This window comes from Otolemur garnettii, unplaced genomic scaffold, assembly GCF_000181295.1.
Source record: "Otolemur garnettii isolate 467f Iridium unplaced genomic scaffold, OtoGar3 scaffold00263, whole genome shotgun sequence".
Classification (NCBI taxonomy): Eukaryota; Metazoa; Chordata; class Mammalia; order Primates; family Galagidae; genus Otolemur; species Otolemur garnettii.
In genome coordinates this window covers 180553-192178 of record NW_003852658.1, presented here as the reverse complement: position 1 = coordinate 192178, position 11626 = coordinate 180553, and the positions used below count along the sequence as shown (strand labels likewise).

Sequence of the window (11626 nt, the reverse complement as noted above, 5' to 3'; positions counted from 1 at the left end):
CCCAGTAGGAGGAGGCCTAAATTAACCTTTCATAAAACCCTGCAGAAGCCTTCATGCCCCTGCTTCACTCCAGGCCCCTTAGGACTTAGAGTTCTTGCTCAATAAGGATAAATGGAACAGCATTTCATCATGTTGTCGACCTCCCCAGTAGATCAGTGATGAAAATCACAGGTGCATACTAGTTGCTATGCACTTGTTGTTTTCTCTGAGACTTTTATGTATTTCTTTTTATGTCACTTTGTTGTTTAATAGACAATTTACTAAGTCTACGAATGTGGCTTTATTTTTAGATTTTTATAAGGGTGCTTATATAAATTATTTTACAAATCAGAAAAGGAATCTGACAACATGTCCAAATTTTAGTCAGGAAAGTGCTGGGTAATGCAGGTATATTACCCATAGTGCACTCTTTTGCATATACCCTTGGTCACTAACGACCTCAGTTTCAGTAGAGTCTCCACTAGGGGTCAGTGGGGTTTCAGTAGAGTCTCCACTAGGGGTGAGGTAGGGCCTCCCAAAGGACTGAGAAACGCAAGACCTTTTTTCAGGGTTTTCTTTCAATTTTACATATCACTAAGGATCAATTCTGACAACCTGCTAAAATCTCAGGATTCAAATTTGTCATTCGGCTAAAATCCTGTAATCTCTGTCAAAGTCACAACACTTGCCTACAAGTAGACATTAGGCTCTTTAGGGAGCTTCCACACATACCAGAGCCTGAGTCCACACCGGAAGGTTTTGCTTTAATTCGTTTGGGGTGAGACCTAAGCATTAGGATTATTTTTAAGCTCCTCATATGATTCTAATGCACTGCCAGAATTAAAACCGTGGTCCCAGCTCGGAACATCCTTCCCCTGCTTCCCGCAACATTATAGCAGTTTCTCTTCAATGGCACTCAACAGAACTTTAAAAAGTTATTCTACATTTAATTGAAGTTATTTAACATATATATTTTTTATCTCTCCTGATGGGCTATATGCTCTTTGAGGACAGAGCTTTGATTCATCCTAACCCCAAAAGAGCTTAGCCAAGGGCATTCCTTTTATTGTCTGTGCCTAATAAACATTTGTTAACTGTGTATCTGAAGCTGAGCCCTGAAAAAGAACTACCAGAAAAAAATTTAAAAGCCCTAAAAAGAGCTGCACGACTTTAGGCAAGTTACATACCTTTTGATCCGATAAACATGTGTTAAATGCGTATCTGAAGTCTAGCTCTGGGGAAAAAAAAGTCCTAAAAAAGATCTGCATGACCTCAGGCAAGTTACATACACTCTCCCTCGTGGGGTGTTGTGAAATAGCATGTCAAAGCCCCTTGTCCTGCCAGCAAAGACACACGCTACCCCCCTCCCATTTCCTAATCTCCTTTCTCTCTTCTTAGCACACACTATTTATTTCGCTTATTTATCTTCTTTTTTGTCATCTCTTCTTCCTTCCTGCTATGTAAGCTCCACCAGGGTGGAGGTTTTTGTCAGTTTAGTTTATTGTTAAGCTGCTTCAGCTCCTAGAACAGTGCCTCACACATAGCAGGTGTTCAACAAATATTTGTTAAAAGGAAATAACATATGTTAGCCTATTTTTTAAAAAGAAGTTTAAGGGACAGTGCCTGTGGCTCAACGGAGTAGGGCACCAGCCCCATATGCTGGAGGTGGTGGGTTCAAACCCAGCCCCAGCCAAAAACTGCAAAAAAAGAAAAAAAAGAAGTTTAAGGCTAGTGTGATGCCTCACGCCTGTACTCCTAGCACTCTGGAAACCCAGAGTGGGTGGGTTGCTTGAGCTCAGGAGTTTGAGACCAGTGTGAGCAAAAATGAGACCCTGTCTCTACTAAAAATAGAAAAACTAGGCTACTTGAGAAGTTGAGGCAAGAGGATCACTTGAGCCCAAGAGACGGAGGTTGCTGTGAGCTATGATGCCATGGCACTCTACCTGGGGTAGACAGAGTGAGGCTCTGTCTCAAAAAAAAAAAAAAAAAAGAGAGATTTAATCTCTTTCCTCTACACCAGTAATATGAATTCTTTCTCTAGTAGATATTTGTAGTCATTTATTACAAAGCCTTCCTTTTCCATTAAAGATTATATTTGTAATATAAACATGTATATTCTGAAATCATTCCATTCTGGAACTACAGTCTCATTTCTGGGAGTGTTTGTAGTCGTTCTTTTTAAGCACAGAGAGGGCTAGAGCAGGGACTGTGCTTACAGGAGGAGCTGAGGGGAACAGAACACTGGGGCTCGTGCACCATCAGAACTCAGTGCCTAGGTGTTCCAGAGGCCGATGACGGTGAGGATGGAGGAGGCCAGGAAGAGCAGGTAGAGGCGGAAGAGCAGGGTGTCCATCATGTGGCTGAACTCCACCCACAGCTCCACCCGGCGCTGCTCCTGGGCCTCCTGCTCCCGCTGGGCCCCTGTCCCTCCTGAGACCCCGGTCAGCGCTGCCTCTCCGGGGCCTGGCGCCTTCCCCACCAACTCTACTGGCTCCTTCAGGCCTGGGGAAAGGACAGAGACTCAGCCAGGGCTGGGAAGGTCACCTTCCCGAGGAGGGAGGCAGGGACAGAGAAGTGGGGTGTGGGTGGAGCAAGTGTGGGGGCTGCCTTCCCTTACCAGGCAGCTGGGCGGGGGTGAGGCCCAGCCCCTGATTCCCCTTGTGGGGCGCCATGGGGCAGCATTTCCGTGGGCAGGTGCAGAGCAGCAGCAGAGAGTGGAGCCACCGGGGCATGGGTGGGGGCTGGGTGGTGGCCAGGTGCAGCAGGTAGGTGATGAAGACGGTCTCCAGCAGGCTGAGCACCATCAGCGACAGGCATAGGGCAAAGTAGACACCTGGGATAAAGGTGTGGAGCAGGCCTGAAGCAGGTCCGCAGGTGCCACCCAGTCCTTTCCTGTCCCACACAGACAGCCCTTTCTAGGCTAACTTGGTTTTCCCTCTGCCTCCGCACCCTGGGCTAGTCTAGCTGGGGACCTCCTTGCCCTGCCTTTCCTGTATTTTTCTTTCTTTTTTCATTTTCCAGCTGTGAGAGGGGGCATACTGATGAGGGGGGTGCCGCTAGCAGGGAGTAAGTCCTTCATCAGGAGCAGGAAGACATTGTAGCCCAGCAGAAGGGTGATCTTGAACGGGGCCCGGTTCCCACTCTCTGCTGGCAGATAGAAGCTGAGGGCATCGATGGCAACCAGAAAGCCGCTGGGCACCAGGAGGTTTATGACATAGAGGCTGGGCCTGCGCCTGATGGCCACCTGGAGAAGGGGGGCAAGCAGAGAACCGGGTGACGCTAGTGCTGAAGGGAGACTGAGGGATGGTTTTAGCCTCTTCCTTCTTTGGGGTCCTCACCCCACCAAAGGCTCCTCTGGGGTTAGAAGAGGAGCAGCTTTCCCTTGACTAACAGACTCCCCCCAGGCTTACTAAAGAAACCCCAGGCCACAGCTGACAGGGGCAGAAAGGGTTGCTTTCAGGGACTTGGGAGAGAGGAAGGCTCTGAGGTTACGGTGCCTAGGGGCTTTCTGGTCTGGGGTAAGAAGTAAGAGGCTCTGGCTCTGTGACTCAGAGGGGTCCAGTGAAGGAGGTGGGGGTTGGGGCATGGCAGAGTCCTGGGCTCACATAGAACATGATCTGGTCATAAAGACTGGAGCCCACAAACATCCTCGGAGTGGCCTTGCTGATGCCCAGGAGTTCCCACTCCCCTTGTGTGCGGACGATGTCCTGCGAAGTATCCGTTATCTCCCACACTTCCTTGTCCATGCCCAGCAGCATGCTATCCACTGCCGGGGAGACACACGTATTCAACACACATCTGCAGCACCACCTTAGCTATCTTCTCAGATTGCCCAATAAAATAACTTCCTTGCTGCTCGGTTGCCTCCTTTCTATTCTGGGCTTTTCTCAGGAAGTCTCACCCCCTTCCAAGTTCAACATCTCCACCCAACTATCCACATTTCCCCAATCAGCACATCCGGCTGTCCTTGTTTATGTATTTTTTAAAAAATGAGTTTCCCTATGTGTGCTTTTTTGTTGCCCACCAGTTGATCTCATTTACCCAGAACCCCCACTGCACCTTACCCGTGTAGATGAAAGAGCTAAAGGTGAGTGTGCAGTTCTGCTCGTCAAAGGGGAAGTAGAAGATGTCCAGGCTGCAGATGCTGGTCACCCGCATTGGCTTGCTATACACCACGTGGCCATCATTAGTCACAAATGCAGAGAGGCCTTCCGGGGTCTGATCCACATTCATGCTAAGTGGCAAGAGGGGAAAGAGGCCTGTGCTCTGGGGTTCACATCAGTCAGTCTTCCCTTGAAAGACAGGGCTCATTAAGGCCATGCTGCCATCTTTTCTGCTGATCATTTTTTCCATCTCTAGGGAGGAAGCTGATCAGCTGTGCGATCTTGCTTGTCTCTGAAATAAGTGTTTAGTGGCCCCACCGAATGGGCTCATCCTGCATTGCCCTGCATTGCCCTGGCTTGTCCCTTGAAGACAGGGTTTCCCTCTAGCTTCCCCAGGCCTGATACCCACGATTCCACGATGAAGATGTCTGGAAGCCACAGGTTTTCAGCTGTCACTGTGAATTTGTTGACATGACCACATTCTTTCGGGTCCCAGCTGATGAAAGAATTATCCCACACCTAGAGTACCGAATACAGAAGGATGAGTTATGGCTGAAGCCTGGAGCTAGTTTAAGTTAGCATCTCCTGCCCTTTCATTCATTTACCTTGTTGATAATATAATGTATAGGGTGTCCATAAAGTTCATGTGTGATTTAAAATAGTTGTCTATTTTTAATTGCACATGAACTTATTATATATATTTTCTAAATATGTGTATGATGGGCATATAAAATATCAGCTGGAAAGGTATAATATAAAAAAGCAATGTTTGCTCCATCTTTGATTCACTTCAATTCTGTCCCTGTCCTATATCAGTCTCATTATTAAGTCTCATATATTTTCTTATGTATCATTCCAGAAAAAAGAAATTAATGCATGCCCCAGAATTCCTTTTTGCTTATACAGATCCAATCAGATTATGCATGTTGCTTTTTTTTATTTCGTTTCCTTTTAAATTCTGATTTCTCTTCTCTGATAATAACTGTCTCCTCTTCTCTGGTAAAGTCTTATTGGTCTTTATTTCCCACTCAAGGCAAACCTTCAGATGGGTGCTGGATACATTTGGGCCCTGAAGCTGACTTAGGGACTCCCAACTGTATGCCCTCCTTCTTGCTGTATTTTCCATCTATGTCTTTCACAGTTGATTGGTAGCCTAGGAAGTTATTGGTCACCAGCGCTGGACCCATTCTGGCTGGATTTATCCATTCCCTCAGGCTCTGTTAACTTCAATGCATGTGATTTTTAGAAGCAAAGTCAGGAAAAAAAGGAAGGACAAAAAGAGAAGAAAGAGGAAGCTGAATTTCTCATACCATATTTAACCATAGAAATGATGTCAGCAGCTGAAGTTGTGCATCCTGTCAAAAAAAAAAAAAAAGTCCAGAATTATTAGTGGCATGAAATCAAGGCCTAATCTACCTCCTGCCATTGTTTCCTAAGTGGCCCCAAGTGCCAGTTTACCTTTTAATCACAAGTCACAAAAGAAAGATAGGTCAGAAAAATGCAGGTTGCATGGAAAATGTAGGTAGAAAAACAGTGTGGGGATCCACTGGGAATGCCTTTATTTTACAGTATTTCCCCAAGGGCAGGACTCATGTTGCCTGGAGAATGTTATCACAGCATTCCTGTTCACATTTCCCCACTCCATAGGATGAACACCTAACTCATACCAAATCTCATTGCTCATCGCTGGACCAGGGCACTATTGAATTGACAAAGTCAAGAGTCCTTTTTCCTTATTAGAAGCCTATGGAAAGAATGTAGGAGTCAGAACTTACTACATCCAGGATGGCAGACAGAGTGAAGGAGATGTTGACTTGAGTGGGGATGGTGTAGTTAGTGACTGGCCGGAAGGCCTTCTGGTTAAATATGGCCTGGAAGGCAGCTGGGTCCACCCCATGCTGGTGAAAGCCTGAGCAATTGATGGCGAAAGTGTTTGCCCTTCCTGTAGAGAGCAGATGCCGTATGAGATGGGAACAGGGCTTCTGGGTTTCCTATAGGAGAGAGGTACCAGGGCTGGGGCCTAAGAGCTTCTCTATACAGAGAAGGAAAATGTGGACACTTAGAGAGTCACGTGAAGCCCTCCTTTCTGGGCCAAGATCTCCTTCCTGCCAGAACTGGGAGGATGGGCTGGGCTGCTAGGCAAATGGTGGAAGCTGATGTGGTGAGCTGGGTTCAGGCTCAGATCTTTCTTCCTGTGTTTTTGCTCCCACATAAGCCTATCCAAATTTGTATGCAAACATCCCTCCAGGGAGTCCTATTTCTTTTATACAACCCTAAACTTTAGGCTTTGGACAAACATTCTTCTTCTTCTAGCTCTGATTCTTCCTCATAGTCACTGGACAAAATTTCACCTAAAATGCTTTTCCTCATTTTTTTTTCTTCTCACATTCAGATTACCTTGTTTCCTGAAAGGAAAATTTAGAGAGAAGTAAACATGAGTATGACATAAAATATGTGAGGACTTAAGGAATGTTGTATTTGATATGTGTTTATTGACTACTTACCATGTGCTTAGTACCCTTCTAAATTCAGTGATTTCCTCTTAGATCTGGGGGAGCCATTTTCATCATTACCACCTTGAGAAGAGCTCCCTGACCTCCCACTATGTGTGGAGCCATACAATGTAATGTAAAAGCCCTTCTGTCCACTTGTCCCTGATGACCTTGTAACAGATTGTCCCTGTAACTAGATCCCAGCAAGTCCTCTCCCATGCCTCTTCCTCCATATGTCCATCCAGTTGACTTATAGGGGCCATCTCAGTCAAATCAGTGGGAAACATACCCCAGGGGAAGAAAATGCTGTTCTTTCCCTCTACTGCAAGATCTTCCCAAGTGACATGGTAGAGGAGTTAGGTTATTGTCAACAGGCCCCAAGCTACCCTGTTCATGATAACCATATCTTGGTAAAAAAGGAACAGGTGGACATTATGTAAGGATAGAATCGGACAGGTGGCAAAAAGAAAGGACAGGCATTTTGGTAGATGTCTTTGCAGGCAAATGAGAGCGGGACTGTGCATACTGACCAGTCAGAAGGGTTCTTCATCTGCCCCTAAAGGCAGCCAAAGCATAGATACTATGGAGAATTTTAACCCATCTATTCTGAATGTTCTGCAGTTCTAGAGAATGAGAAGTTTTCTGGATGTTGCTGAGAATAGTATTCCCATCTTCCCCTGTTCTTGCCCCATCTTACCTGGAGGCAGAAGGCTGACAGCGAGGCAGAGGAAGACTCCCCGCCTTGTAGACCATCCCCTTTCCATTCTCCTTTCTGGATTCCTCTCTGGGAATGCACTAGGAGCCCATAAACCCTTGAGCTTAAAGGAGCTCAGACCACACCTTGGTTCAGTTTTGAATACTGCTTGTGTCAGGTGACCACTTTCTAGAGTGATGTGGCCAGAGAGGTCACAGCAGAGTGTCCTGCTTTGCCCCTGCCCAGATATGCCTTCTGGGCCCCAGGTAGGCAGGCAGGAGAGTCTTGGGCCAAGACTAGGAGAGAATCACGTATTTGTCAGGCCTGTTTAGATGAGTGGTTTTAAATCTGTATTCCAAATAACTTTCAGTGAAAATGGGGGACTTGTGGGGTGGGACAGGTAAAGCCATTGATGGCTTCAAGACATGATAAAGGCCTTATCATGTCATTGTAAAACTAACTGTATCTCAAGGACAGTGCATGGATCACTGGGAAAGGAATGGTTATGCTGTCTTGTGGTAAGGGCACCTATTAATACTAAATTTAGAAGGCAAGAACATGTAATAATTTTGTTGCAGACCTAGAAATGTTACTGTGGATATTACGAATCCTCATCAACAACTCAATTGAGACATTAAACTCCATTTTTAATATACAGAGTCTGACAATTAAGTTTGTGAACTCATCCTAGAAAAAGTGGTACATACCTCATTGCTGAACATAACTATATTCACCTTTGAAGTACTTTCCTTGGGAAGCTCTGCACCAATCCCAGTGCCTAGTCCACCCTTCAAAGCAATTTTGGAATTCTTTTTCTGAAATGGCTATCAAAGCAGTTGTTATATTATCCTTGATGTCCTGAATATCATCAAAATGTCTTCCTTTCAATATCTCCTTTATTTTTAAGTAAAGAAAAAGGTCATTGTGGGCCAGATCAAGTGAGTAGGGAGAGTATTCCAATATAATTATTGGAGGCTAAAAACTTCCTCACAGACAGGGCTGTGTGAGCTGGTGCATTGTTGTGATGCAAGAGCCATGAGTTCTTGCCCAAGATTTTTAGTTAAGATTTTCCTAACTGAAAAAAAAAAAAAAAAAAAAAAGATTTTCCTGACTGTTTCTCTGTCAATGTTTATTTGGTCTGCTATGCTTCTCACAGTCAGTCGATGATTTAGATGCATAATTGGCAAATTTTTGCAGTGTTTTCTGTTAGTACTGGCTGCCCTGACCTCTCTTTATCAGTGACACTTTATCTTCCTTCAGAAAAATGTTTAATCCATTTGCACATTGTCAATTTCTTCATGGCATTATCTCCATAAATTTGGACTAACACGTCCCTGATTTCACTTCCACCCTTGCCAAGTTCAGGAAATTTATCAATGTTTGTTCATTGTTCTAATTTGAACTCTGACACTCAACAGCACATAAAAACAAAACAATAATGAATGTCACTCAGCAAAATGCTCCCACACATTGGCAAGAACACAGCTGTGAGACACTGATATACCAAGGTTATGAAACCTTACTGTGTTGTTCATACAGAACCACCAAAATAAGCACACAGTGGCAAGTTCACAGACTTAATTATCAGAACTTGTATAAAGCCAATAGATCTTTGTCCTCACAGCTAGCAGCAGAGCATAGATGTGCATCATTTCTTGTTGATACTATTGTAATAGCGTTTTGATAAGGTGTCCTTTATCCAGTTTCTCCCCAGTAGAATCCTTTATTTTACCATTCTTCTAAAACAGAACTCTGTTGCTTACCCTTCCTTATCTAAGGTCTCTAAAAGCCTACATCCCTGGGGCCATCAAGCACTGTGTGTCAGTAAAGAATTGTTTGATGAGCTCTTGAAAATACCTGCACACACACTTTCACTCCTACTGAGGGGTGTGTGCATGTGTTTAAAAGCTCCTTAGAAGATTTGATTCACACTCATTTCATTGATGAAGAGCTTTGGGTTGGCCTGTGGTGCGATATCACAGTCAGGGTATTGACACTGGTACAGTCAAAATACACAACATCAACATCAGGATTCCTTGTATCACACTTTTATAGTCATAACTACCTCTTTCCCCAGCCCCTAGACTTCAGCAATCTTTACCCTGTTCTCCATTTCTATTAATTTGCCATTTCAAAAATGATATAAATCAAATCATATGTCATGTAACTGGGACTGGCCCTTTTCACTCAGCATAGTTCTTTGAAGATCTATCCAGGTTGCTGCATATGTCAGTAGGCTACTCCTTTTTATTGCTGAGAAGCATTCCATGGCACGAATGGACCATAGCTTAACCATTCATCTGTTGCAGGACAGCTGAGTCAGTTATAGTTTTTGGCTATTAGTATAAAACTGCTATGGACATTTGTGTATAGGATTTTTCTTTCTTTTGAGACAGAGTTCCATTATGTCACCCTCAGTAGAATGCTGTGGCGTTTGCAGCTCACAGCAACCTCAAACTCTTGGGCTTGAGCGATTCTTTTGCCTCGGCTCCCAACTAGCTGGGACTACAGGCACTCACCACAAGGCCCAGCTATTTTTTGTTGCAGTTGTCATTGTTGTTTAGCTGGCCCGGGCCAGGTTCAAACCCGCCACCCTCAGTGTATGTGTCTGGTGCTGTAACCACTGTCCTACAGGCGCTGAGCCAGGTGTACAGGTTTTGTGTGAACACCAATCTTCAGGAATAAATGCTTAGAAGTGCAATTGCTGCATTACATGGTAATTCCATGTTAAGTTTTTAAAGAAACTGTAACAATCTTTTCTAGAGTGGCTTTATCATTTTACATGCCCACCAGCAAAGTAAGAGTGATTCAGTTTCTCTGTATTTTTAGAAATGTTGAATATTGGATAAGCAAGGATTTCTTAAAATAAGACCCTAAAATCCTCACTAAAAGGAAAAAGATTGAAAAATTAAAACTTTATTCATCAAAGGGCACTAAATGTGAAAAGTCAAGTCAAAAATGTCTTTGCAACACCAAAGAATAGAAAATACACAAAATGAGTTTAGAAATGAATAACAAAGAGAAACAGTCTGCTAGAAAAATGGACAAAAGACACAAATTGGCATCTTACAGAAGAGAAAATGCAGCCAATAAACATATAAAAAGATACATGGTTCGGTGCTTGTAGCTCAGTGGTTAGGGTGCTGGCCACATACTTGGGGGATGGTGAGTTCGAATCTGGCCCAGGCCTGCTAAAGAACATTAACAATGACAACAACAAATAAAATAGCCGGGCATTGTGGCGGGCGCCTGTCGTCCCAGCTACTAGGGAGGCTGAGGCAGGAGAATCACTTAAGCCCAAGAGTTTGAGGTTGCTGGGAGCTGTGATAACATGGCACTCTACTGAGGGCAACATAATGGGACTCTGTCTCCAAAAAAAAAAAAGGTACTGAACCTCATTTATAATTATGAGAAAGTAAATTAACTTAATGTCATCATATTACCATTTCACACTCAATAGATGGAAAAAATTAAAAAGTCTGAGGGCAGTGTGATTTTTGGTCTTCTGGATATATACCTAGTAGAGGATTTAATAATAATTTTTTTAAAAGCCTGAGGGCAGAATGCCAACCAAGAGCAGAATGCACCAACCAAGGCAGAAATTGAAATGTTGTACCTGCAAGTCAGGAAACACCAGGGATTGCCAGCAGACGACTAGAAGCTGGACAAAGTGAGGCAGGATTCTCCCCGACCTTCAGAGAGAACATGGCCCTGTGACACTTTGTTTTATTTATTTATTTATTATTAAATCATAGCTGTACATTGATGCATTTATGGGGTTCAGGGTACTGCTTTGATATACAATGTGAAATGCTTACATTGAACTAAGTAACACATCGATCACAATTATACTCATTTTTTAATGGTTTTGTACCATTGCATCATGCACATTAGATGAGGTCCCCCCAAATCCCATAAACCCCCCTCCTCCCTTCTCCCATAAACCCCCTCCCCTCTCTCTCCTCTTTCCTTCTACTTTTTGGACTATAGTTATGTTTTGCCATTCGTATGAGTGTGTAGGTAATTCTATATTGATTTCACAGCAGTATTGAGTACATTGGATACTTTTTTTCCATTCTTGAGATACTTTACTAGGAAGAATATGTTCCAGCTTCCTAAAAGGAGGTAAACATAAAAGATGTGAAGTTGCCATCTTTTTAATGGCTGCATAGTATTCCATGGTGTACTATACTACAATTTGTTAATCCATCATGGGTCGATGGTCACTTGGGCTGTTTCAATGTGTTGGCAATTATGAATTGGGCTGCAATAAGTCTTTGTTGGTGCAAGGGTCTTTGTTGTAAAATAATTTTTGATCATCTGGGTATATATATGCCTAGTAGAGGAATTGCAGGATC

The 11626-nt window shown here is 43.8% G+C and overlaps 1 protein-coding gene and 1 pseudogene across 1 annotated transcript; one reads left to right on the top strand and one right to left on the bottom strand.

The window, feature by feature from the left end:
* Positions 1 to 2195: 2195 nt before the first annotated feature.
* On the bottom strand, positions 2196 to 7338 carry HTR3C (5-hydroxytryptamine receptor 3C). Its single transcript, XM_012813410.2, has 9 exons — positions 7272 to 7338; positions 5858 to 6024; positions 5393 to 5437; positions 4492 to 4601; positions 4044 to 4213; positions 3585 to 3745; positions 3019 to 3223; positions 2597 to 2812; positions 2196 to 2481 (listed from the first exon to the last, which is right to left on the bottom strand). Exons 1-9 carry the CDS (start codon positions 7336 to 7338, stop codon positions 2252 to 2254), a joined length of 1371 nt encoding a protein of 456 aa, XP_012668864.1. The 3' UTR covers positions 2196 to 2251.
* A 305-nt stretch (positions 7339 to 7643) lies between these two features.
* The window catches only part of LOC105888301, a 9685-nt pseudogene continuing 5702 nt past the window's right edge, over positions 7644 to 11626 (top strand).

What these genes read in the sequence shown, in the direction of transcription:
- HTR3C (XM_012813410.2), bottom strand. Translation starts at nt 7,338, where the DNA reads ATGGAAAGGGGATGGTCTACAAGGCGGGGAGTCTTCCTCTGCCTCGCT. An exon ending in TGTCTGCCATCCTGGATGTA is followed by an intron (nt 5,438 to 5,857) that starts GTAAGTTCTGAC and finishes TTTTTTTGACAG; the next exon opens with GATGCACAACTTCAGCTGCT. An exon ending in GACATCTTCATCGTGGAATC is followed by an intron (nt 4,214 to 4,491) that starts GTGGGTATCAGG and finishes CTTGCCACTTAG; the next exon opens with CATGAATGTGGATCAGACCC.